The sequence below is a fragment of the Desmodus rotundus genome, chromosome 8 (genome assembly GCF_022682495.2).
Source record: "Desmodus rotundus isolate HL8 chromosome 8, HLdesRot8A.1, whole genome shotgun sequence".
Taxonomy (NCBI): domain Eukaryota; kingdom Metazoa; phylum Chordata; class Mammalia; order Chiroptera; family Phyllostomidae; genus Desmodus; species Desmodus rotundus.
In genome coordinates, this window is record NC_071394.1 from 131236445 (window position 1) to 131260975 (window position 24531).

General features: G+C 60.7%; 3 protein-coding genes across 12 annotated transcripts; 2 read left to right on the forward strand and 1 right to left on the reverse strand.

Annotated features, from left to right (window-relative positions):
• The first annotated feature begins 2383 nt into the window (after positions 1-2383).
• On the forward strand, positions 2384-13546 carry SEMA3B (semaphorin 3B). 7 transcript variants are annotated; one of them, XM_071222159.1, is made up of 20 exons: positions 2464-2514; positions 3468-3533; positions 6138-6200; positions 6466-6667; positions 7372-7529; positions 7689-7751; positions 8148-8267; positions 8346-8439; positions 8623-8742; positions 9555-9700; positions 9791-9902; positions 10019-10088; positions 10167-10311; positions 10646-10865; positions 11109-11200; positions 11298-11339; positions 11557-11714; positions 11803-11861; positions 11952-12091; positions 12693-13546. In XM_071222159.1, exons 4-20 carry the CDS (start codon positions 6559-6561, stop codon positions 13095-13097), a joined length of 2253 nt encoding a protein of 750 aa, XP_071078260.1. In that variant the 5' UTR covers positions 2464-2514; positions 3468-3533; positions 6138-6200; positions 6466-6558; the 3' UTR covers positions 13098-13546. The 7 variants fall into 7 exon arrangements, with proteins under 7 accessions (XP_024421829.2, XP_024421831.2, XP_024421832.1 ...); XM_045199953.3 differs by lacking the exon at positions 6138-6200 and having other exon boundaries at positions 2455-2514; XM_045199951.3 differs by lacking the exon at positions 3468-3533 and having other exon boundaries at positions 2460-2514.
• A 1081-nt stretch (positions 13547-14627) lies between these two features.
• Positions 14628-19219, forward strand: LSMEM2 (leucine rich single-pass membrane protein 2). 2 transcript variants are annotated; one of them, XM_045200082.2, is made up of 4 exons: positions 14628-14933; positions 18136-18246; positions 18338-18523; positions 18716-19219. In XM_045200082.2, exons 1-4 carry the CDS (start codon positions 14912-14914, stop codon positions 18847-18849), a joined length of 453 nt encoding a protein of 150 aa, XP_045056017.1. In that variant the 5' UTR covers positions 14628-14911; the 3' UTR covers positions 18850-19219. The 2 variants fall into 2 exon arrangements, with proteins under 2 accessions (XP_045056017.1, XP_024421507.1); XM_024565739.3 differs by having other exon boundaries at positions 18139-18246.
• Positions 19220-19357: 138 nt separating this feature from the next.
• IFRD2 (interferon related developmental regulator 2) lies at positions 19358-24400 on the reverse strand. Of its 3 annotated transcripts, none has more exons than XM_053930209.2 (12): positions 24181-24400; positions 22168-22290; positions 22005-22089; positions 21772-21896; positions 21532-21689; positions 21321-21371; positions 21066-21235; positions 20874-20979; positions 20407-20544; positions 20215-20318; positions 20017-20112; positions 19358-19883 (listed from the first exon to the last, which is right to left on the reverse strand). In XM_053930209.2, exons 1-11 carry the CDS (start codon positions 24236-24238, stop codon positions 20046-20048), a joined length of 1185 nt encoding a protein of 394 aa, XP_053786184.1. In that variant the 5' UTR covers positions 24239-24400; the 3' UTR covers positions 19358-19883; positions 20017-20045. The 3 variants fall into 3 exon arrangements, with proteins under 3 accessions (XP_053786184.1, XP_053786182.1, XP_053786183.1); XM_053930207.2 differs by having other exon boundaries at positions 20190-20318; XM_053930208.2 differs by lacking the exon at positions 20215-20318.
• Between the last annotated feature and the right edge of the window lie 131 nt (positions 24401-24531).

Below are 24531 nucleotides of genomic sequence, written 5' to 3' on the forward strand. Positions count from 1 at the left end.
GCAGGGGACCCAGACCCTGGCTCCCAGACCAATCTTGTGGGTCCCAGAATGAGGTGGGCTCTCTGTAGCCAGTTGGGACCACTCTAGGCTGATCCACCTTCCAGAGGACCGCCCTATACCACATAGTTGCTCAGACTATTGATGCAGTGGCAGCCTTGGTATTTTTAACCCCCTTGGGGGTGGGGATGCTGGCAGAGAGACCAGCTTGAAGTCAGAGAGGCCAACCACTCCCCAGCTCTCCTGGCCCAACCCCCACCCCCAGGAGGTGGGTAGAGGCCCAGATACCAGCTGCAGAAAGGGAAGAGGCCTCATCAGCAATGGGGTCTCTGAGGCTGCAGGGGCTGCCAAGGCCTGAATGAAGCCCTACCTATGTTCCAAGGCAGCCCCGTGTCTCTTCCTGAAATCAGGAAAACCTCCTAGCTTCTCAGAATCGACCCCCTCCTCCACCTTGCCCCTAGGGTGCCAAGTCAAGCCACCAAGGCTGGGTACCCACCTGTGGCACGGCCATCCAAGTCCAAGTTGCCCTGGCCAGCAGGGAGAAGGCTGACAGAGGCAGGACTGCCACTTCTCCTGGCTGAGGCCTGGGTCCAGGCCCACTCCCAACAGCTGATCCCCATCCTGTCTATTGCCCATACAGAGATCCCAGGGCCCGCATCCCGGCCATGAGGCTGCACCTCCCCTGCACCCCCCCTTGAACATGCCAGTTCCCACGACACACCCAAGGTGGGCCTCAAGCCAGACAGGATATGTGTGTCCATGTCTGCCAGCCATTCAGCTCCTCAGTTAATCTTACAGTGACGGGTACCAGTGTCCCAGGGGGTAGGGCCATGGACCCCTTTCTCCTCCCTGCCTCGGTTTTCCCCCTTGCATGAACTGCGGCCCCACAGGTGATCTCAGTTAGGAGAAAAATGAGTTTGACATCAATGGGAAGCCACTGGCTCTGCTTTCTGACCTCGTTGTGGGTGGGGAGTCAAGGCCAGAGGGGTTGGTGCAGGGTCAAGGAGATGTCCCTTCTCCATCCGTTCCCCACACAGGCTGCCTGCAGGCCCTCTCTCTCCTGCTTCCCTGTGCCTGCCTTCTGCTGGGCCTTGAGGCCTCGTGATGGTAGCTGACAGCCGCTGGGGAACCCAGAGCACTGCAGAGGTTTCGTCCTGGCCACACAGGCAGCTGGGGCTTTCTGGAGGAAGGGAGAGGAGACCAGCAGGTGGCAGAGGGGCGGGCCTAACAACAGGAGGGCGTCACTCAAGCCAAGTCCTGGCCATGGGATGGCTAGAGCCTTGGCCGCAGGGGTGGTGGGAATGCCTGGCTAAAGCCTAGGAACCCCAAGCTTTACAAGCTCTTGAGTCAGGGGCTAGGAGGGCCTGTGGAAGGGGGGACTCTGGAGGACAGGCAGAAAGACCACGGCCTTGGGGTAGAGTGAAGAGGTCAGGTTTCAGCGGGGCGAGGGGCTGGGGGAGGCTGAGCCTTGTCTTGTCCTCAAGACTTGTCTTCTCCCTGAGCTGGGGGCTCTCAGGAGAAGAGGGGTGCACTTGGGCACTGCTGGGGAGGTTGCAGACTTGTGGGAGAGGAAGGTGGAGGAGTCCCCAGAATCTGGGGAGGGAAGGAGGTTCAGGTGGAGGGCCAAGGAAATCTCTGTCCTGGGTGGTGTGGGGGGGGGTGTAGGGGAGTGGGAGGTGGTGGTGGTGGTAGGGCAGTGGCAGAGGAAGAAAGGGAGAGGAGCGGAGCCTGAGAAGGGCTCCGGAATGCTGGGCTGAAGAGGCCAGGGGAAGGGTCTCCCTTGAGGACCCCAGGCCTGGATGCCGCCGGATGTCCAGAGCCGAGGTAGCAACGAGAGTGCACACCTGTGCGCACGCACACACCCCGCCCCCGCCCCGCCCCGTGGTGTGCCAGACCTGCCCAGCCTCCCCCCGCACCCCGCATTTACAACCGCAGGGCTAGTCAAGGGAGCGACCTGAAACCTTTCATTTCCCCCTAGGGATACACAGCTATGAGTGGAGGTGTCAGGGTTCAGCCCCACCCCTCCCGGGACTCCTAGGGGGTTGATCCTTGTGACGCCCCCAACCTGCCAGAGCATCTGGAACCCCACGATCGCCCTCCTGGGAGCGTAGTGTTGTGTTAATGTATGTTAATGACACAGGGGCCACCGCATTCCTCTTCTGCAGTGTTCCTGGCACAGCCCTCCGCCCTCCCCCCAGCTATGGAGAAGGGGGGGAGACGGAGGCCCCACCCCCAGCCCCCCCTCCCCGCAGAGCAATGAGGAAAACAGGAGTGAGTGAAGAGCTGTGATGTGGCTGGTGGGGAGGGGGGGCTGCCCCATCCCAGAGGGGCTGACCTCAGCCGGGGAGGAATGTGCAGGAGGCGGAGGGTAGGGGCGGAGCAGTGGGGGCAGGGCCACAGTCAGAGGCCCAGGGTTCCTGGTGGCCCCTCCCTCAGCCCCTCCACCTCAGCTCTGACATGGCCCTCAGAAGGAAAGGGAAACAGGCAAGGAAGGGAGGAGCTGATCTTTTCAAAAAGGTGGGCCAGGGGTCCCCTGGGAGTGTGGAGGCCAGGCTGGGGGCGGGTGGGAAGTACCTGGACAGACCCTTCCCCAGAAGACCCCTGGGGTGGGTGGCAGAGTGTCAGGGCATTTAGGCCTCAGTTAGGTTTGACCCAGGACCCGTGCCCAAGTCCCCAGGGTGCACACCCTAGTACCCACGTGGCCAGAACTAGGAGAGCGGAGCCGCCAGCCTTGATGGCTAAAGCAGGTGGGAGTGCGGAGCCAGGGTGGCCCAGCCCTGGCCAGTCCCTGGGGGCGCTGGCTGCAGCCTTCCTCAGATGGGTGTCCTGTCCCAGCTGCACCACCCAGAGCCCAGACAGGGTACAGGGGACAGGCCCTGCTGGTGATGAGGGACGGGGAGGCAGGTGCTGGGACTTGGCACAACAGGCCAGTTATTTCCAGAAGGAAGGGCCTGGCAGGCTGTGCCACTGACAGGCAGTGCCAGGGCGAGGACCCAGGCAGGCCTCTGCCCGTGGGTGCCCTGGTGAAGGGTGGCAGCCTAGGAGCCTGGGGTGGCCCTAGGGCAAAGGTGCAGGCAGGAGTAGGGACCTCAGCTGTCAAGACCCAGGCTCGAGCTGCCTGATCCCAGAGCCCCGGGGACTTCCAGAGCCCAGCGTGTCGCTCACCGCTCACCGAAGGGCCCCGCTCCTGGAGTGCCGTCTCCGTGAGGCCACTACCCCAGGCCTGGCGTGCACTGGGGCCTGAGGAGCAGAAAGGACACCGCTTGCAGGGACAGGGACAACTTGCGCTTCCACTCCTGGGGATCTTCCTTTCCGTTCCAGGGAGGGGACCCATCGGGAGTAAGGAGGGCAATGCGAAGTTCTCAGGTGGCCCTGGGACAGCCCAGTCCCTTCGGCTCGTAGTTGAGTCCCAGGGTGTTGGAAAGATGGGAACTGGGGGGTCCTGGTCCCATTTCTCAATATGGTCACAGGGTTGGGGTTGAATGAAACAGAGGCTGGGACCCTTGCACCTGAAGCACCGGAAGCAGTGGGGGCAGGTAGGCAGCACAGTGGGCGTGGGTGGGGACCTCGAAGGCACTTGCTGATCTTGGCTGCTCGGGTGGAAAATTGTAAACAGCCAAAGAATTTTGTTTGCTTGTGTGGGCCCGGGGAGAGGCTGCCCAGGTCCCAGGCAGAGAGCTTGGGAGGAAGGAGAGGTGCATCCCGGAAGCCCAGCAGTCCACACAGGGGTATGTCCCTCCCCAACCCCTCCTGATAGCCCCCGGTTCTCCCCCTGACCCCTGCCCTGCCAGCCAGCCAGCCAGCCCGGCCAGGCCAGCCACACCAGGCCCTGAGGCTCAGGAAAGAGTCATGACCCCGCCCTGACTGGGCGCAGACACTTCTTGGCAAGACGTGGGCAGCAGAACTACGTGCACTTGAAGCAGCCACACAGCCTTCCCCGCTGACCTCTGAGGAGCTGCTGACCAGCCGTGGGGCTGTTGTAGGAGGATGCCTTTTGGCGGGGGGTTGAGGGGTAGAAGGCCACCCTCAGGCCCTGGCATGTTCACCCCGGTGGACCTGAGGCCCCTACTCAGCCATTGTCAACATTCAGCTCCTCCAAAAAAGTGCCCCCAGCAGCACACACACTGTGCGTCTGCCAGACTCCGCTTCAAGCCCGGTCCCCGGACCCTTCCCAACTGAGGCGCCGAGCTGTAGGAGCCCCGTCCTGTCTGAGACAGACGCACCCCTGGGTGCCTTGCTCAGGGTTTGGTGGGGCACGGATTCCGGGCCCCGTCAGGACGAGGTGGTGCCTGACTGGGCCCACACCCTGCAGGGCAGAATAAGACCTGCTGACAGCCCTGCCTGCCCCTCTCTGGCCCTCCTCCCACTCCAGACTGGCTGTCATGGCAACCACTGCCAGCCAGGTGGCAGAGGTGTGGGCCCAAGTGGCCCAAGTGGTGAGGAAGGACTGTGATGGGGTCCTGAGGGCCCATCAGACCTTCAGTTGTGAACCCCTCCCCCAACCTCCACCCCTCCCACCCCAGCTGGCTCCTGGGGACTGAGGTGGCAGCTGCACCCCAGCTGCGTCCTGGGTCCCCCCGGGGTGCCCCCACCAGCTGTTCCCTCTGCCTGCTCTGCAGAACCGCCCCGGGCTGGGAGGGTCTTGATCCTCCTCCTTTGGCTTGACTGGCAGCCACACTTCTAGACTGCTGCTTGGGGCTCCCTTCTGCTGTGAGGCCCGACAGGGGAAGGGTCGCCCCTACCCACCCCTCCCTTGTGCCTGCTCCACTTTGGCCCGGCCACCATCTCCAGCCGTCCAGGCTGCGTGCCCAGTCACCCGATCTGCCCCCCTGTAAACTTGACGGCCCGTGTGGGGCGGCAGCTGGCTTGGTGGGGGCGGGTGCTGCTCCTTAAAGGGGCCGGCAGAGGGGCCCTTGGGCCCCTAGGCTTCTTCCCTTCAGGGCGAGGAGGGTCCAGGGTGGGGGGGCTTGCTGCTGGAGTTCTTGGTGGTCTTTGGGAAGGCAGCCGTGTGCTCTGTGGCGTTGCAGACCCCCACCCAGAAGAGGCAGAGGCGGCAAGTGTCAGATGAAGGAGAGGAGGAGGTGGGGGCCGGCCCGGGAGGGGTCCCGGAGCTGTGGCGATGGGCAGGGGTCGGGGAGTGGTCTGGAATGGGCCTCAGCAGCTGTGCCCCTTGCTTCATCCCACCCCAGTACTTCACCCCACACCAGGGCTCTCGTGCCCAGCATCTGCACAGCCTGCCGGCAGGCGCTGCACCTAACCCCATCGGAGGGGTCCAGGGCAGGGTTCTGGCTCCAAGAAGCGGAGGGGCTCAAAGATGGGGAAACCATGAGGAGGAGGGCAGGGAGTAGAGGCTCAGGGAGGGGGGCAGGCAGCTCCCCTCACTGCGTGGAGAGGCTGCCTCAGGCCCCTGGTGCTCTGTACTTGATTCCTCTTGGATCTGAAGTCTGAGTTCACAGAATTTCTGTGTATGACCAACTCAGCCCACCCTCTGGGGTGGGGAGAGAGAAGCCAACTCAAGCTGGGGCTGTTCAAGCAGCCCCCAGTGAGTGGGGGGTGGGGCTCCTGCCCAGTCCCTGGGGCCCAGGCGCGGGTCTCCTGGACTCACTCTGAGAAGTGGGGGCCAGAGTGTCTCTGAGTCAAAGGCAGTGATTGACGCTGCAGTGGGTTTTGCTCACCTGCATGTCCAGGAAGACAGGTGTGCACTTGTGTGTGCACACTCACATGCACATACTTGACACACAGACACGCGTGCGAAGTGCACACACCACTCAGGCACACACTGAATAAACATGCATGCAATGTCGCGTGTGCACACACATGCATGCCACATGGCCTCACAGGCGTGTGTGTGCACACACACGACACACACATGCAACACAGACACACCAAACGACCCTCAGGCATTCACACTCACAGCCCCCTCTCCCCCCCTACCCCGCTGGCTCCAGCCGCGAAGGTGCTCCTGTTCCTGGGCCTGTGGGTGCCCAGCCACCTGCAGAGGCCGGGCCCCTCCTGTCACTCTTGCCCCTGTGACCGGCGTGTTTTGCCCGTCGCACTTAGCACCCTCTTCAACGCACTGATCTGGGTCCTTGTTGGCACTCTGCCACCTCCTGCATGGGAACCCTGTCTGTGTCCCCCAGTGTCCCCCGCCCAAGTCCCAGGCTGGCACGGAGCAGGCGCCCAGAGTGTGTGAACTAAAGTCTGTGAGTGTGTACACGGGAGTGAGTTACTGAGGAGGGTGACGTGGTGGGGCGGGTGCCTGCTTGTGCCAGGGTGACCCCAAGGGTGTGCCCAGCGTGGGTGTGTCTGTGATTGTGGGCAGGCAGGGCACCCTCTGAGGGAGGGTGGAGAGGGCTCGGAAGCGGAATGCGACCCCCCAGCCTCCTTCCCCTAGGGGCTGTAATCTGATCTCCGGGGACTCCCCCCGGCTGCCCTCCCTCGCCCTTGCTGTGACTCCTTCTCCTCCAGATCCCGGGGCAGAGTCCAGGGCGGCTCAAGGCTCCTCCACACGCGCCTGCTGATCCCTGAGCGCCTGCTGATCCCTGAGCGCCCGGAGCTGGGATGGGGCGGGCTGAGGCCGCCGCCATGATCCCGGGCCTGGCCCTGCTCTGGACAGCAGTGCTGGGGGGCGCCGCCCCCAGCTCTCCACGCCTACGGCTCTCCTTCCAAGGTAGGCACACCTGGCAGGTGGGAGGCCCAGCTCAGGGCGGGCAGGAAAGGGGCCCGGTGCGGGCAGGGGGCATTGTGTTCGCTGTTGTACCACCTGGCCTGCGTGTACCACCTGATCCGGGCTGGACTGGGAGCACTCGAGGGCCACCTCCAGTTTACCCCACCCCAGCCTCAGTCCCCAGCCTCTCTTCCCACATTCCCCATTCTGCTTTCCCAGCAAGCCCCCTCCTGTCCCCATGGCAACAGATCCTGCCTCTGTACCATCCGCTACCCCCCGGGAAGTGGAGGTGTGGAGGCCCTCAGAGCACCCTTCCACATCCCCTACATGGGAGTAATCACTAGGCAGGGGCAGGTAGGATGGCAGAGAACGCTCAGCCTGATTTGGGGGCTGGGGTACTGGTTTTCCCTACATGCCCAGCCTTCCCTGGAGCCCCAGCCTCCCCGTGCACCAGCCTGGAGATGCTGCTTGTCCCAACACACCCCAGGAGCTCACCCAGCCCTCCCCTTGGAGTGGGACTGGTGGCTGTGCTGCCCACCCTGGAAGCTTCGCGCGTGGGTGGGCCTCTGTGAATGTAAACTGACATACGTGTGAGTCCACATGTGTGTGGGCCGGGTCCCATGGACAGCCACGGCCTGTGAGAGAGACAACAGACTGGGTCTGGGGAAGCTCCAGCAGCGGACTCTCCGTGTGCCCCAACTCTGCAGAGCTCCAGGCCCAGCACGGTCTCCGGACCTTCCGGTTGGTGAGGACCTGCTGCTATGAAGCTTTGCTGGTGGATGAGGAGCGCGGACGGCTGTTTGTGGGCGCTGAGAACCATGTGGCCTCCCTCAGCCTGGACAACATCAGCAAGCGGGCCAAGAAGGTGCCAGCAACCCTCAGCCTCGGCACTGCCCAGGGAAAGAGCCATGGGACCCCCCTCCAGACTCCCTGGAGAGACCCGGGGGGTGGGCCCCCTGAGTGGGCCCCCTCAGCACAGAGAGAAGTCCCTAACCTGTGTTCCGCCTTCCCCAACCTCCCGTAGCTGGCCTGGCCGGCCCCTGTGGAATGGCGAGAGGAGTGCAACTGGGCTGGGAAGGACATTGGTGTGAGTGTTGGCTGCCTGGGTGGGGGCAGGGAGGGCAGCCCCTCACTCTCTGGACAGGGCAGTGCTAGAACAGAGGCCTGTCTGTTCTTTCGGGGATGGGGGCGGGGGGTTGAGGTGGCTGAAGTCTGGAGGTAGTGAGTCAGGGTGGGGGCTCATGTGATTCTTCTTGGGGGCCTGTGAGTCATAGGGGGCATTGCAGGCCTGTGTACCCATTCTGGTGAGAGGTGGGCCGGGCTGGTCACCAATGGCACCCAGGTCCCCTGGAGCCCATGCTGGTATGTGCCTGGGCTTATGTAGAAGAGGGGAAGGGGTGAGGGTGCCACTGGAGAGCCAGGACCCTTTAAGTCCACCTCCCGGGGGGAGGCCTCATTGTCCCTGCCCCTGCCTGCCTACTAGACTGAGTGCATGAACTTTGTGAAGCTGCTTCATTCCTACAATCGCACCCACTTGCTGGCCTGTGGCACAGGGGCCTTCCACCCCACCTGTGCGTTTGTGGAGGTGGGCCACCAGCTGGAGGTAAGGCCAGACCTAGGCAGAGAGGGAGGCTGGGGGAGGAGGGAGGGACCTGGCTGTAACAACTTGCCCCGCCTCCAGGAACCCGTGCTCCGGCTGGACCTTCGGCGGCTAGAGGATGGCAAGGGCAAGAGTCCTTATGACCCTGGGCATCGGGCTGCCTCCGTGCTGGTGGGTGAGTCCAAAGGCTGGGACCCAACACAACTCCTGAAACCCCACAAAGTCCCCAAACCCTCCCTAGAGTGCCGAGGACTCCCATAGCCATACTGACTCCCCAAGAAGCCCCAGAGCTCCACTGGCCCTGACCCCCCACCCTGAGAGCCTTCTGCTTGCTGAGCAGCCCTTGCCCTGTCTGCAGGAGAAGAACTGTATTCCGGGGTGGCCGCAGACCTCATGGGCCGGGACTTCACCATCTTCCGCAGCCTGGGCCGGCGTCCGAGTCTCCGAACAGAGCCACACGACTCCCGCTGGCTCAATGGTGAAAGACTGGTGGGGGTGGCAGGAGGGGACCCTCATCCCCAACAGGGCAGGTGCGGAGCAAGGCCCATAAAATAAGTGAGCAAGGGGCATAGCCTGGTCTCGCAAGTACTACCATGTGGCAGGCCCAGCAAGGGACTAGGCAGGTATGGCCCATGCCCTCTTTGAGTTCACAGAACTCCTAGCAAATGATAAAATGAATTCCATTGGCCGAGAGACCAATGAGAGGATGGGGGAGGGGAGGTGGTAGTGAGAGAGTTGGGGAAAGGCCGCCACTCTGCTGAGGAGAGGTGCGAGCTAACTCCCAAAGCCCAGCAGGGCTGAGGGTGGAGCATTCCAGGCAGCGGGAGCAACCAGTGCCAAGGCTCTGGGAAGGAACTGGCCAGGGAACAGATTCACGAGGGAAGCGATGACTGGACCCAGCAGAGTGTTTGAAACAAGAGTGGGACATCTGCTTCCCCTAGAGAAAAAGATTCACGAGTGAAGGTAACACCAGACACCGATGTCCCTCCTTAGCCCTCTGGACTGGGGAAGTGTCAGGGGCAAGGGGAGAGGGCTGTGGGAATCGGAGTTTGCGTTCCCAGTTAGCCACGGCCTCTGCTGCCCTCTGGTGGCTGCTTCTTGACTCTCAGGCCCTGATCCTTCGGAGTCTGTGCAGGAAGCACCTTCTGAACTTGGTCCTAGAAGCTGTGAGTACTCAGGTGCTGCTCCCTGAGCTCTTGTGAGGGGAAGAGGCAGCACATGGGTCTCATAGTGGATGGCGGGGGGTCGGGGCCAGGGACTCGCTGACTTCATGGCTTCTCCTGTGGCCAGAGCCCAAGTTCATTAAGGTCTTCTGGATTCCGGAGAGCGAGAACCCAGATGATGACAAGATCTACTTCTTCTTCCGTGAGTCAGCAGTGGAGACTTCACCGGCACTGGGACGCCTGTCCGTGTCCCGCATTGGCCAGATCTGCCGGGTGAGGATTCCCTGGGCCACACCCCATGACACTGCTCCATCCCTTTGCCCTTTGGGGCCTCACCCTCATCCCCTCCAATGGGCCCCACAGAATGACGTGGGTGGTCAGCGCAGCCTGGTCAACAAGTGGACCACGTTCCTGAAGGCGCGGCTGGTGTGCTCAGTGCCCGGCATCGAGGGCGACACACACTTTGACCAGCTCCGTGAGTGCCAGGAGTGGAGGCTGGAGTGGGGGACGGGAGGGCAGGGGCACAGATCCTGGAACCTGGCCGGCCTGCTGCGCTGCGTGCCCTCCCCCAACCAGGCCCCTTCCCCACAGAGGACGTGTTCCTGCTGTCCTCCAGGGACCGCTGGACCCCGCTGCTCTATGCTGTGTTCTCCACTTCCAGGTGAGGGGCGGGAGGTAGCCAGGTGGGGCAGCCTGGGCCCCTCTGGGCCTGTTACTCCACTCATGCTCTTGCCTGCAGTGGCATCTTCCAGGGCTCCGCAGTGTGTGTGTACAGCATGAACGACGTGCGCCGGGCCTTCCTGGGACCCTTTGCACACAAAGAGGGGCCCATGCACCAGTGGGTGTCCTACCAGGGCCGTGTCCCCTACCCCCGGCCTGGCATGGTGCGTAGCCAAGGGACCCCCGCCACTCCCCACTGGAAGCCTCAGGGGTAGAGAACTCAGGGTCTTCTTGGTTAAATGTGGATTCTACCTTTTGTCATGGCTGAAAAAAGTCACCTTCACCAGACAGGGCCCCTCTGGGCAAGGTCACATTTCCTCCTCAGTCTCCTGAGATCAAGGCTTGGTCTCCTCTGTCAGCTTCCCAGGACTGAGCTCTGTCCAATCCCCCCACCCCCTCTCCCGCACCACACATACTCCATTCCTGGATGTCTCCTGTGGAGGGCTGCTCACCAAGCCCTCACGCCATGTCCCTGTCTGCCTCCGCCCCACCCCCTAGTGCCCCAGCAAGACTTTTGGCACCTTCAGTTCCACCAAGGACTTCCCCGATGACGTCATCCAGTTTGCCCGGAACCACCCCCTCATGTACAATCCCATCCTGCCTGTGGGGGGCCGCCCTCTCTTCCTACAAGTGGGGGCCGAGTATACCTTCACCCAGATTGTTGCAGACCGCGTGGCAGCTGCTGACGGACACTATGACGTCCTCTTCATTGGCACAGGTCATTGTCCTCCGGGCTGCCCCCTGGCCCCCGGCCAGGCTCTGTGGCCTGCCAGTAGAAGCTCCCCTTGCTCAGCCCCTTCTCCACGCTTTGCCTGGGCTGCGCCCCCATCTCCTGGATGCCGCTCTGATTCCAACCCACTGACCCAACCACGCTGAGGGTGGAGGCCTCTGAGGGGAAGAGAGCCTGGGCCCTCGGTTGCAAGGAACAGGAAGAGTCACTCACCCCCTCTCATCCCTGCAGACGCCGGCACAGTGCTCAAGGTGATCTCAGTCCCCAAGGGCGGCCTGCCCAACGCGGAGGGGCTGCTCCTAGAGGAGCTGCACGTGTTTGAGGTGAGGCCCAGTGCCCATCCCGGCGGCAGCCCCACACCACACAGCCCTGACCCCAGCATCCCTTTTCTCCCCCCACCCCACTCTCTCTCTCTCTCAGGACTCTGCTGCTGTCACCAGCATGCAGATCTCCTCCAAGAGGGTAAGTGGCTAGACCAAGCTGGGGCCCGGGCACCTCCAGCCCCATACCTCTCTTGGTAGTTTGAAGCCCTGGGTTTGAGTATAGGCTCTGCCTTCCTTAGGCTGTGTCACCTGAGACCTCAGTGTTCTCTTCTGTCACATGGGGGAGGGATCCCTGACCACTGGGAGGTGGGCACAGGGCCTCCTTTGGTCAGTCCAGAGCCCCTCCTGCCCCCTAGCACCAGCTGTACGTAGCCTCGCGGAGTGCGGTGGCCCAGATCCCGTTGTACCGCTGCGCTGCCCATGGCCGCGCCTGCTCCGAATGCTGCCTGGCGCGGGACCCCTACTGCGCCTGGGACGGAGCCGCGTGCACACGCTTCCAGCCCAGTGCCAAGAGGTGGGCAGGGGCTGGCGAGAAGGGTCGCTGGGAGGGAGTCCTTGGTGAAATGAGAAAGGGCTCAGGGAGGCCCCAATGTACCCCCCAGCAGGAGGTTCCGACGGCAAGACATAAAGAACGGCGACCCCAGAACGCTGTGCTCTGGGGGTGAGTGCCCAGCTGCCCCCACCGCTCATCCCTTGAAGATGCCCCACCCCTCCCTGCCTGGCCTGAATCTGACATTCCCGGTGTTCCCAGACTTGTCCCAGCCCGCGCTGCTGGAGAGGAAGGTGTTTGGTGTGGAGGGAGGCAGCACCTTCCTGGAGTGTGAGCCCCGCTCGCTGCAGGCGCACGTGGAGTGGACCTTCCAGCGCTCAGGGGAGGGGACCAGCACCCCGGTGAGCCTGGGAGGGAGGGAGAGTTGGGGTGGGGGGCCCGACCAGGCCCTTGTCCTGTCCCCTACAGCCGTGACTAATGAGGCCCTGGCCTGTTCCCACAACTAGATGAGGTCCAGCCCCGCACAGTGAGGCTCCGCCCACTCCGACCCCTTACGTCCTGTTTGGTCCCTTATGCTGGTGAGGCCCGATTCCGGCTGACTAGGCTCCTGACCGCACCCCCTCCCGCATTTCTCTCTCTCCCCCTCCCCCTCCCTCTCCCCCTTCCTGTCCCCCTCTCCCCCTCCCCTCCCCCTCTCCCTCTCTCCCTCTCTCGGTCTCTCTCTCCCTCACACACACACCAGAAAAAGCCCCGCCTTCACCCCATCTATTGATTGAGAGCCCTGACCTGCTCCCCACGTTCAGGTGCACCGCCGCCCTTTTCCGGTCTCCCCAATTGAAGACCACGGGCCTTCTTGCACCCAACCTTCAAATGTGCACCTGCGCGCGCCCCTTTTCCTCTCCCACTCGGCCACCGTTGAGGTTTGCCTCTCCAGTCCCACGCGGGGTCAGGAAGCCATGCTCCCCACCCTGCTGCCCCACCTCACGCTGGTTTGGCCCGCAGGTGCCGGCGGTGGAGCGCGCAGAGCGCACGGCTCGGGGGCTGCTGCTGCGCGGGCTGCAGCGCGGGGACTCGGGAGCATACCTGTGCACGGCGGTGGAGCAGGGCTTTTCGCAACCGCTGCGTCGTCTGGTGTTGCATGTGTTGAGTGCTGCACAGGCCGAAAGGCTGGCCCGAACCGAGGATGCTCACGTTGTGCCGCCGAGCCCCAAACTCTGGTACCGGGACTTCCTGCAGCTGGTGGAGCCAGGCGGCGGCGGCGGTGGTGCAAGCTCCCTGCGAATGTGTAGGCCGCAGCCCGCGCCGCGCCCAGCACCTTCCGAGTCACAGAGGAAGGGTCGCAACCGGCGGACCCACGCCCCAGAGCCGCGCGCAGAGCGGGGTCCGCGGAGCGCAGCACACTGGTGATTCGGCCATCTCCGCGCTGGCGACTGGGGAGGACACAAGACGACAGGCTGGAGAAGGAGCGGACAGACCCCGGGAGACAGACACCTAGGGGACGGGCACACTGCTGTCCCAGGCCAACCAAGACACCGACCGACAGGCTCTGGCCTAGGGGAAGGCGCGCCGGCTTATTTATTAACAGAAGATAACCTTTGAATGTAGGCCCGGAGGGGCGGCCCAGGCCGGGCATAGGGTCTGGCTGGTCAGGAGGAAGCGGAGAAGCAGGGCTCCAGAAAAACCACCTGGGCCAGGGAAGTACCTGGAGTGCCCGCCCTGGGAGAAGGACCTTGTTGGGCAAGGAGCAGGAAGCTGTGAACAGGCCAGGCCGCTGGGGGTGGGGTGGGGCAGGCCCACTGTACTAATGCAATAAACACATTATCAGCTGAAGCTGGAATGGCCCCAGCAGACAACCACTGGTCCTAGGTCTCGCTGGGTGGCCTTGGCCACCTTCGTAGTGGTCTCGGGACCTCAGTTTCTTCTGTCTGAGGATGTTGTGGTGAGGATTACAGGTGGTGACCGAGTGGCTGAGTGTGTCTTACAGGGCCTGTGGATGTACTGGCATGCACAGTATATTCTGAATAACATAATTTCTGGGCTGAATGCTATGAAGAAAATAAAATTGGATGAAGTGGAAAAGAGTGTGAGCAGAAGGCCTCATAAGGGGGTGACATTTGAGCTAAGTGGTAAGGGGCCAGCCGTGGGAATGTCTAGGGGTAGAACATTCCGGGAGGGAGGAGTCAGTGCAAAGGTCCTGAGGTGCATCCTGTGTTCGAGAAATGTTGAGGAGTGATGGATTTAGGACGTGTTGCGAGGCTGAGCCCCATGATCTTGCTTTGTCCCATCTGGGAAGAAGTGACACAGGCTCTAACAGCAGAGGCTGGGCCCTGAAACAGACCGCGTCCTCCCTCCCCTCAAGGGGAAGTGGGGCCCTGCACCCTTCCTTCCTCAAGCCCTTGTGACCTGTGCACTCTTGTGAAAAGGAGGGAGGATCGGAACTCCATTGTGCCGAGTGCTTCAGACACGTGATTGTATTTCCAGTTTCCTGTGTGCCATGGCTGGGAGGAACCACTGTTATTCTGACTCAAAAATGAGAAAACCGAGGTCAGGGAGGGGCTATCCTTTACACCCAGTTGTAGGCTTAGTAATAGAAGTACCCGCCTTTAGCGGAGGTCCTCCCAGGGACCAGTGCAGGTGCCTGCATGTATGGGAATATCTGCCCTCTTTAGGGCTCTCTGAGCCCTCAGGGCACTGGGCTCCAGTGGTCCATCACCCTTGGTCCCTGGTGCCAGTAGGTCACACAGTGGTAGGTGCTAACTCCACGTTTGCATGTCGAGGTGACCCGGCTGTGGGCAGCAGTCTTGGGGCATGGAGAAGTGGAGGCGCACAGGGCCCCCTGCACATCTGGGCTGACCCGTGGGGCACTACTGCAGGTGCGCTGGACACAGCTTGTCTGAAGATACGGAGGCCCACGTGTATGTGGGAGGTGGTGGGGCTCCCCAGGAAAGCCCTGGGCATGTGCCCTAGTGGAGGTATGCCCTCGCCTGACCTCCATCACCAGGTCAATAGTCCAGCCCGGCCCATGTGGGTCACTCCGCCCCTTCCCATGGCTGAGAGCTGTCCCCTCTAAATATAGCCCTGTGGGCTGAGCGCAGGCCTATTTTGGGCCCAGGCTGGGAGGTGGCCAGGCCTTCCCCGGTTTCTCAGAGGGGCCACCACTGCCTCCATCCTGTCCTGCGGCTGGGCACTGACATCGGGCCTGCTGACTGCCCACCCGCATCATGCCTGAGGAGACCCAAGAAGGTAGGAGATGACTGAGGGGGGGCAAGGCCCCAGAATTATGACCCTGTGGGCCACGGAGAAACTTGCCCCATCCCGCTGACCTCACTTTCTTAAGTAGTTACTCATCAGTCGCCCTGTCCCAGCTCAAGTAATGGGACCTGCACCCTGTACATGGAGGAAGGCCTACCACGCCTGCAGCTCCTCACCTCAGGCCCTCCCTGTTCCCCCTGCAGGGGACAGCAGCGGGGCACAGGGGGAACCACCCCATTGTGGCCAAGTGGATGTGAGTCAGGCAGCTGCCTGGCCCGTTCAGCTTTTCCTTCAGGGAGGAACCTGGGATGGGGGCAGGCAGAGGTTGCAGAAAGCATCTGAACACATGGCCCAGGGACTGGCAGTGGGTAGGCTCCTGGCCTCCTCCACCTTGGGCCTAGGTGGCCCCAACTGGCTAAAGGTTGGGGTCCCTTGGCTGGTCAGACTAATGGCTAGTTAAGACTTTGATGGCGGGGGAGGTGGAGGTAGAAAGGGTCTGTGGGGAATAAACGGTGGTGGAAAATAAAATAAATTGTGCTCGCTTTGGCAGCACATCTCCTAAAATTGGAACGATACAGAGATTAATTAGCATGGCCAAGCAAGCAAGAAGTATGGAGGCTCCGAGGGGCCAGAGCAGGGACCCGAGAAGCTGCAGGTGCAGCTGCTGGCCAGGATGCAGGGCCTGCTGCTCCTCGGCTCCATCCTGGCTCACCCGGTCAACTCTCCCCGTCACATTTTCAGTATTTTAGGGGGGGGGTCAAATAGACGGTGCCAGAGATGATTTAGCTCTGGGTGGTGAGCACACAATGCAATATACAGATGATGTATCATACAAACAGACACTTGAAACCTATGTAATCTTACTAACCAATGTCACCTCAATAAATTTAACTTAAAAATATTTTACACTGTAGGAGTGGCCCAGCCCCTGGTGCCAGGGGTGGGAGAAGGTTGTCTCCTTTTGAGGTCTTAACAATGAGATTTATTGTGTGTTTCTCCTGGGAGCAAACAATCTGAGTTCAGCTTAGAAACTGCAGGCAAAGCACAGCCAAGTGCAAAGAGGGGATTCAATATGACCCCCAACACACCACCCAGGCATTACACTAACAGCCTCTGTTTCTGTTTCACTTTTGAGCACTTCAAGGGGCAGTGTCAGGCAAAGCGTGAGGGTGGAGTTACTGTTCATAGAGTGACAGGCCCAGAGAGTCCACTCACCTAAGCCCCTATCAAGACACATCACTACAGTCCTGGCTGGTGTAGTTCAGTGGATTGAGTGCTGGCCTGCGAACCATGGGGTTGTTGATTTGATTCCCAGCCAGGGCACATGCCTGGGTTGCAGGTCAGGCCTGCAGTAGGGGGTGTGAAAAAGGCAACCACACACTGGTGTTTCTCTCCCTCTCTTTTCTCTCTTTCTTCCCCTCTCTCTAAAAATAAATAAATAAAATCTTTAAAAAGAAGGGAAAAAGACATGTTCCTTCAATGCCCCCCACTTTGTGATCTAGCTTCCAGCTGGGCATCTGGGGCTCTTAAGGGGCTAAGTTGTTTTTCTTTTTAATCAAGTCAAAGAACAAACAAAAGAAAACATAACGTTTAGAAACCACAAAATAAATACTTCAATGGATTCAAAACTAAGTAATTGAAATCCAGGGGAAGTACATGGATCCCAGTGGCTGAGCGGGCAGAGGCTGCGAAGGGGCAGCTAGGAAGGCTGCCCAGACAGAGCCCCCAGCAGGTGGGTCAGAAAAGGCCTTTTCTCATCGCCCAACTTGGCAAATACATGTGTAAGTACGTATGCGTATAAACTTTTTTCAGTGGAGATGCCTGATGATGGTAATATTGTACTCCTGGGGGCTGTGGGCAGCCATTCTAGAGGACAATTTGATGACAGCTTTAAAAAAAAGGCCCTTCTAGCCCTGGCTTGTGTAGCTCAGTGCACTGAGCACCAGCTTGCAAAACAACAGGTTGTGAGTTCGATTCTCAGTCAACACATGCCTGGGTTGTGGGCCAGCCCCCAGTTGGGGGCACACAAGAGGCAACTAATTGATTTGATGTATCTCTCACGCATCGATGTTTCCCTCTTTCTCTCTCCCTCCCTCTGCCTCTGAAAGTAAAATAAATACAATGAAATTTTAAGTCCTTTTTAAAAAGATTTTATTTATTTTTAGATAGATGGGAAGGGAGGCAGAAAGACAGGGAGGGAAACATCAACGTGTGGTTGCCTCTCATATGCCCCTACTGGGGACCTGGCCTGCAACCCAGGCATGTGCCCTGACTGGGAATTGAACCAGCAACCCTTTGGTTCCCAGGTTGGTGCTCAGTCCACTGAGCCACTCCAGCCAGGGCCATTGGTTGCTTCTTATATGTGCCCTGACCAGAGATCAAACCTACACCATTGGTGGGTCTGGACAATGCTCTAACCAACTGAGCTATGTGGCCAGGTTAAAAAAAAAAAAGTCCCTGCTTTTTGATCTAGTAATTCTGCTTCTGGGAATCTGTCCTTATTAACTATTGTGAAATTGAGAGAAACCTCCATACTCAACAATGCATGTCCTTTTCTCGGGGTTATTAATTTCCGAAGGGAACTGGAAACAACCTAAATGCCCAGGCAGCTTCAAAGGGAGGCCTGAAGGAAGACCTCAGAGGGCTGAGACAGTATGATAACAAAGGCAGGCCTCCTGTTGTGATTCTGAGTGAAAACAGCAGAGTTCGCAGCAATACAGCAGCATCATGCTGGGTGTGTTAACGAACAGAGCCAAGGCCCGGAGGGAAAGGCACCGCTGGCTAGCACAGCGCTGCTCTGCTGGGGACCAGAGATCCCCAGGCTCTGGCCTGATGGCTCACTCCCTGAGTCTGCAAGGAACACTGACAGCGGAAGGGGCAGGAATGAACTCCATGGGCTGTGGGTTTATTCCTCCAAAGCTGATAAACCCTTCTCTAGAAATGAGCAAGCAGAGGAATAACTACCTGAAAGTCCCTAAGATGAATGGAAGGAAACAAACGTGAATGAATCAAGTGAACCTCCTGCTCTTGTGAGTGAATCAGGCCTATAGGGTCCCAGGGTTGTCCTGGCTCCAAAATCAAGGGTCATTCCTGAGATGCCCTGTCCCCATCTTCTCCCAGCCCATGCTGCCTCTTTAAGCCACCAAGAAGGGAGGGGTGACCCATTGGTTGAGTCAACTCTGTGCTGCCCCAGCAGACACCACGGCACCGACGAGCCAGAGGAACAGGGCACCACTCGCCCCCAACCACGTGCAGGAGGTGCGCCTGCACCAGGTGGATTCCATCAGTGACCTGCACAGCGGAGGTTAGGGGGGCAGGGGAGCAGGCGGGTGTACTGGGAGAGCAGAGGAAAGCAGGTGCACCCATTGCCCCGCTGATGCCCATTTGCCCCACAGGCTCACTGCGCTCCTACCTGGCCGAGGAGGCACAGCCATGGGACGAGCTGCTGGGCATCTTGCCCCCGTCGCTGTGCGCCCAGCCTGGTTGCAGCCCCGTACACAGCCGTGGGGGCTTCCTGCTGCTGCTCGCGCTGCTGGTGTTCACCTGCCTGGCACTTGCCATCCTGGCTGTCTACCTGAGTGGTATGGGCACACAAAAGCCACGGGGAACCAAGGGCAAGGAAGTGGGACTGGGAAGCCCTTGTGTGGCTGGAGGGAGCAGCTGCAGCAGCCGAGGAGGTGAAGGGCGGGGTGGGTGCTCATAGCACCCTGTGGCACTGAGCTGGATGGGCGGCACAGGGCCTGATAGCCCCCACTCCTGCTGCCTGTCCGCAGTGCTGCAGAGCGAGTCCCTACGCATGCTGGCGCACACACTGCACATGCAGGAGGAGACGCTACTCAGACTCCGGCTGGCCAGCCTCAGCCAGCTGCGGAGGCTCAATTCCAGCGAGGCCCGAGCACCCAGCTGAGTTGCCACTTGGACCTGGAGTCTGGGGGTGTGTGGGGGGAGGAGTAAAGTGGCCGTTGATGGCCCCTCCTCTCGCACTGCTGCTCCACACTACTTCCTTGGTGAGGTTTTTGTGTAACCACCTGACCTGACTCCACAGCTGCCTGCTTCTCCTGGCTGCTTCGGGCCAGGCATAGCCAAGCCTCCTGATGCCAAGGCTCTGCTTTGGGTGGCCCAAGGTCAGAGGAAGCGACACCAGCCTCCCAGGCCCTCCTGTGTCTGCCCTCTTTGGCATCCCCCAGATAGCAGTTCAGAAGTCTAGAAATATCTGCCCTACCCGTCACCCAAGTTTTGACAAGCCTCCCGCTGGGGTACAGCCTCAACTCTCAAAGACAGGCCAGACTGTGATTAGGAGGGCCATCTGGGGAGAGACTCTTGGAGGGCAAAGGTGAGATGGAGTTGGGAGGAACAAATGGGGCCCAAGCCTGGGGTGGGGTGCGGGGAGGAAGGCAGGAAGTGACACCCAGGAGCCAGGGCCACAGAAGGCTGAGCATTCAGTTTAATTATCTCTAATATTCTTTAAAAATTAGCACAGAAATCCATTCCAGGTAGCCTCATCTCCCCACCTGTTGTGACATTTGTCCAGATGTCACCCCCCCCACCAAGGAAGTGGTTCATCCCAGGGGAGCAAGGCCTGAGAAAGGAATCGTCGACCTTCCTAGTGCTTGCCCCACGGCCCTGGGACAGCACACACCTGGCCTGGCCTGACACAGGGCAGGCAGACACCAGTGGCTGAGTGTAAGGGTGGAGAGCTGTGATGCCAGTGGCCTGGCCTCCAGCCACCCGCCCCCAGGTCTGTTTTTGGTTTAGTTATTAAAAAAATAAAGCAACAATTTCTGGCAGGCACCAGTGCACTGTCTCCTGTTAAAAATACGGGCAAGGGTGGGGGCAGGCTCCTCTTCGGCGGGTCCTGCCTCACAGGACGTCTGCCCGCTTGTCCCGCACGCGGCTACGTGCCTTGGTCCGCGCTTTGAAGGCAGCGGCGTTGTACAGGTGCTGGAATGGGGGCAGAGAGCGATGAGCTGGGGATCTGGGGGGGGAGGCCCGGGCTTCTCCTTCCGTTCCCGCCGTGCTCCAGGCCCCTGGGTGGCGGAATGGAGGGAGAGTACAGGCGCCCGAGGGTGCAGACCTTCTCAAACCGGGACAGCTTGCAGGCCTTCAGGGCCGTGGTGTCCAGCACCAGCACGGGGCCCAAGCCAAAGATGTCACGGAGGAGCTCGTTGTTCTGGGGGCAAAGAGGACAGTGAGCCCAGGCCGGTCTGAAGCACCTGAGTGGGGACCCCGTACTGCCAGCCTTCCCACCTGGAGGTGGTGGTGCATGCCTGACCCCAGCACATCCTTGAAGGCAGCGTAGACCCGACGCCGGGCCCAGCTGTCCACGTAGAGCACCTCGAGGCCGAAGCGGACTGTCTCTTCCTCACACTCACTGCCCTGCAGGGTAGAGGGGCCCACAGGACGGGGCTTGGCGGCTGTGCCCAGGGACACCCTCCGGCTAGGACACAGACACTCTCACACGCACCTCGACAGAGTGCAGCACAGCCCGGAAAGTGCAGCGCTGACGCCGGCGGTCGGCTTTGGCACGGTACTTGTTGCTGTCGGTGGCCAGGGTGCGCAGGACACCGCAGAGGGCATCCATGTCCTCGTAAAGGAAGTCCTCCTGCGGCGAGGGTGGGGGGTGGGGGGGGGGTGGCGTCGGCCTTGTGAGCCCTGCTGGCTCTCGGCGTGGGGTGGCCCAAGTCCGTCCTTTCACTGAGGAAGTCATTTTCTCCTCTGCCTGGCCCCCTGGAATCCCTTCTTAGTCGATGCCTTGGCCAGACACCACCCCCCGGCCCCACTCAGGGCCCTCAACAGAGTCCCCAGCACCTGTATCTATATTGGGGCTGTTTCCATGTACAATGACCCAAGGCTGCCCTGTTTTCTGGGGCATCCCCTGCATCTAGCCTGGGATGGGCTCGTGGGGTCAGCAGGCCCTAACCCCCCTCGCACCTCAAGGTCCCGGGCAAGCTCAAAAAGCAGCGCGATAGTCTCGCCAGCAGCGATCCGCAGGTTCACAGTTTCACTGGACAAGAGCTGGGGAAGCCGAGGCAGCTGCCTGGGGAGGGGCCAAGCTGAGCTACATGTGTGGGCTGGGGACTCCTTCACCGTTCCCCTCCCATATCCACTGGCAGTCACCCCTACCTGTCAAGGACGTGGCTGATGTGGGTGCTGGGGCAGATGGTGAGTAGCAATGCCCAGGCTTTCAGGGCAGCGCAGAACAGGCCATGCAGGCTGGCAGGGGCTGTGGAGCCATCCACGCCGCAGGACTGGCTGAAAATGCCTTCCAAGCAGGTGAGGCAAAAGAGCAGGTCCTAGGAGCACAGGGAGGCAGGGGAGGGGTTCAGGGGCAGAGCTAGGGCCTAGATGCTCTATTACCTATGCCCAAAGGCCACTTACCTGGACATCAGCAGCAGCTACGTAGCAGCCCAAGCCCAGAGCGGAAGCACACTGTGGGGAGGACAAAGCCAGGCCACGGTCAGAGGCTGATCCTTGGTTCCCAGCCACGGGGGCTGACCCTCAGAGCAAGGGAGCCTGGAGGTGGGTGGAATCCACCTCTCTGCTTAGGGACTGGGAGAGGGAAGGGTGTCACTGAGCACGGAACACTCACGTGGAGCCGGGCAGCAGGGCTGGCTGTGCTGTCACTAAGCACGGAGACCAGGAGGGGCTGCAGGCCGTGGAACAGCTCCTCGCCCTTGGGCCCAGGGCCCAGCTGCACACAGAGCAGGCCTAGCACAGCGGCGGCCAGGGCCTGCTCCTCGCCCTTCCCTGCAGGGATGCTTTTCAGTCAGCCAACGCACAAAGGTCAGCTGCCAGCCATTTCAGGTCCCCCACGTGTCCCACAGCCAACCTTTCTTGAGGCACTTTTCCAAGGCATCGGCCAGCGTAAGGCTGCGCTCCAGCAGGAAGTCGGGGAGCAGGCGGGATGCCAGGACCAGGCGCAAGTTCTCAAGAGCACCTTGCCGGGTCTTGGCACTGGGGGATGAAGAGGGGGGTGTCCTGTGAGCCAGCCTGACCTGGGTCACATCTGGTGTGGGCTGAGCAGGGACAGGAGTGCAGGGGTTAGCTGGTAGTCAGGGGTACCTCTTATCTGTGAGGCAATCCACATACTCCTTCAACTTCTCCTCAAGGTCCTCCTGCTGGCCCTGCTCATCCATGGCATCCCCCCCTGCAAGGCCAGCTGGTCAGCCCTGCTCCTTGCCCTGGCCCACAGAGCCCCCACTGCATCCCTGCCCACCGCTCTCACCAGGGCTGTCCTCCGCCACGGTGCTAAGAAGGCTGGGGCAGTCGCTGGTGGTGCTGCGGGCCTCGCTGGCTGCCTCATCCTCGCTGGAGCCTGAGTCAGCTTGGGCACTGCTGCTCCGGGCACCTGGGTGGGTGGAACAGGGCACTTGGCCTGCCTCCATTGAGGAGTGACAGCTGGGTGTGCCTCACCCAGCCTCATGACCCCGCCAGACAGATTCTGCCCCCTCTCAGAGATGACAAAACCAAGGCCGACGTGGGAGGCACAGGGGCTGATGCAAAGAACACTGAGCCAGGAAGCAGGAGAGAGGAAACAAGGCCTACGTGTCGGAGAGCACGTGGCACCAAGCCTGGGAAAACCTGGCATGCTTGGTGAACAGCGCCTTCCTGAGACCAGAGCTTTAAGGAGGAGACCAAGAGCCAGGTAGAGGCGGAGGGGCTGCACAGGCCCCATGTAGGCCTGTCGCCCAGTTGAAGTGGGAACATACCCAGGTAGATGCTGGGGTAGCTCAGCCACTGCCCAGATTATGCCTCCAAATGGCCAGGGCAAGAGTCAGAGACTTAGATTACAGAATCAGACAGACTCAGGGTTCATATCCCAGCTGTACATCTTAACAGGGGTGTAACCGGTCAGGTGCCTAGCCTTCAAAGCCTTGGTTTCTCTGCAAAACAGAGAAGAACACCTCTTTGGATAGGGCGAGTGAACAATGACTAAATACAAGACTAGTTATGGCTCTTCTGTGGAACAACAAGGTCACTGGGTCACCCATCGGCCCTGGGAGCAGAGGCCTAGCTCCCTGTGGATGTGGGTGGATGCCCCAGGCCTTATGCCCACCATCTTCTGAGCTTCCCTCGATCCATCCCAGGCCTTCAGCCCTGGGTGGAGGAGCACAAAGCTTCCTCCTGCTCCTGGGGAGTGGCCCCGACTGTTCCGAAAATCCGTGAACAAAAATCCGTGAACACGAGCCAGTGTCAGGTTCAGCAGAACTAAGCGCTGCTGTGCGCTTCTGCTTTGGCCAGGGCAGCTGCCACAGCTGAGCCCAAAATGGCTTCTGGTCACCAGGCTGGTCCTATTTCTCAGGAACTACCTGCTCCATGTGCCTGCCGGACAAAGTTCAGCACCCACACAGGCCTCTACTCATGGCCTTTCTCACTGCCCTACCAGCCAAAGCAGCCTAGCCCTTTCCTCATTTGTCCACGTGCCACTATCCCTCCAGATGCCAGGTGTTTGCACAATGTGTTCGCTCCCCACGGTTCTCTTTTCTCCACCTTCTCCGACCCACCCAGAAGCCCCAACCTTGAGGCTTCCTTGGTTCCTAAGTCTGGAGCTACCACCACTCTGAAAACTTGCCCCCATAACCAGTCCTTCTGGACTATCACTACCCTCTTAGATGTCCCCGGACACCAAACCCCATTAGGGCGGTGGCCAGGTCTCAGCTGTGTCTAGCAGGCCCCCATCCCTACAAAGTAAACATATGTGTTTACTACAGTAGGACACTGGTGTACACTGATAAGAGTCTCAGGGCTGTCTCAGGCTCCAGGGCTCTCATCCACCCTCTGGGGCCAGGTCCACCAAGGTGGATATCCTGTAGTTTCCCTGTCGCCCTCTCCCTTCAGTTCTCCCCCAGACCTCCCAACAACCTCCTTCCTGGTCCAGTCCAAGGAAGAATGAGGGATCGGGGAGGGGGCGAGCTTCCTACTCTGTCCTGTGGGTTTGTCTGCCAAAGCAAACAACTGGGGCGAAGGAGCCTTGGGGAAACCCAATCCGGGAGGTGCCCACCGCGTTAAGGTCAGGAGCACAGACTCCAGACCGGAGAGAGCAGCGAGCGTGCTTAAGTCGTGCGCGCACACGTGGCCGCTGTCAGCTGGGGCACGTGCCAGCCGCGGGGGAGTTGCGGGAAGCCGCGCCAAGCTGATCCAGGCAGGAGTTCCCGTCCAGGACCCTCAGGGACACCGACGGGAACCCACGCAAAGTCCTTCGTTCGCCGTTCATCAGTTGCCCCGTGTCCACACTTACCGCCTCTGCGGCGCTGGCCGCCCTTGCGGGGCGCGCCGCCCTTATGAGCGCGGGGCATACCGGGAATCGGTCGCGAGGGGGCGCAGGGTCAGGGACCCGGCGGGCTGGGGCTCCAGACCAGCGAAACGCCGGCCGGTGCGCTGAGCTGAGACTTGGGCAGGCGACGGGAGCCACACGCCGCGCGTACCACCATCTTCACTAGGTGCCCGCCCTGCCAAACCGGTCGAAGCGCCCCGCCCCGCTAGACAGGTTGCCGGGAAGGCGAGTTCCTGGCCACTCGGTTCAGACCCACAGCCACGCGGCCGAAACTACTATTCCCAGGGGGCTGCGCGCGCAGATTATCGCTGGCGC

Bases quoted from the DNA above. Each gene is read 5' to 3' on its own strand.
- IFRD2 (XM_053930207.2), bottom strand. From the start codon at position 24,238: ATGCCCCGCGCTCATAAGGGCGGCGCGCCCCGCAAGGGCGGCCAGCGC. The intron at 20,113-20,189 runs GTGGGAAGGCTG...CTTTGCCCCCAG, and splicing joins GCATGCACCACCACCTCCAG to AACAACGAGCTCCTCCGTGA. The intron at 19,884-20,016 runs GTCTGCACCCTC...CCCCCATTCCAG, and splicing joins AGCTGTCCCGGTTTGAGAAG to CACCTGTACAACGCCGCTGC.
- LSMEM2 (XM_045200082.2), top strand. From the start codon at position 14,912: ATGCCTGAGGAGACCCAAGAAG. The intron at 14,934-18,135 runs GTAGGAGATGAC...GTGCTGCCCCAG, and splicing joins GCCTGAGGAGACCCAAGAAG to CAGACACCACGGCACCGACG. The intron at 18,247-18,337 runs GTTAGGGGGGCA...TTTGCCCCACAG, and splicing joins CAGTGACCTGCACAGCGGAG to GCTCACTGCGCTCCTACCTG.
- SEMA3B (XM_024566061.3), top strand. From the start codon at position 6,559: ATGGGGCGGGCTGAGGCCGCCGCCATGATCCCGGGCCTGGCCCTGCTC. The intron at 8,440-8,622 runs GTGAGTCCAAAG...CCCTGTCTGCAG, and splicing joins GGCTGCCTCCGTGCTGGTGG to GAGAAGAACTGTATTCCGGG. The intron at 11,201-11,297 runs GTGAGGCCCAGT...TCTCTCTCTCAG, and splicing joins AGGAGCTGCACGTGTTTGAG to GACTCTGCTGCTGTCACCAG.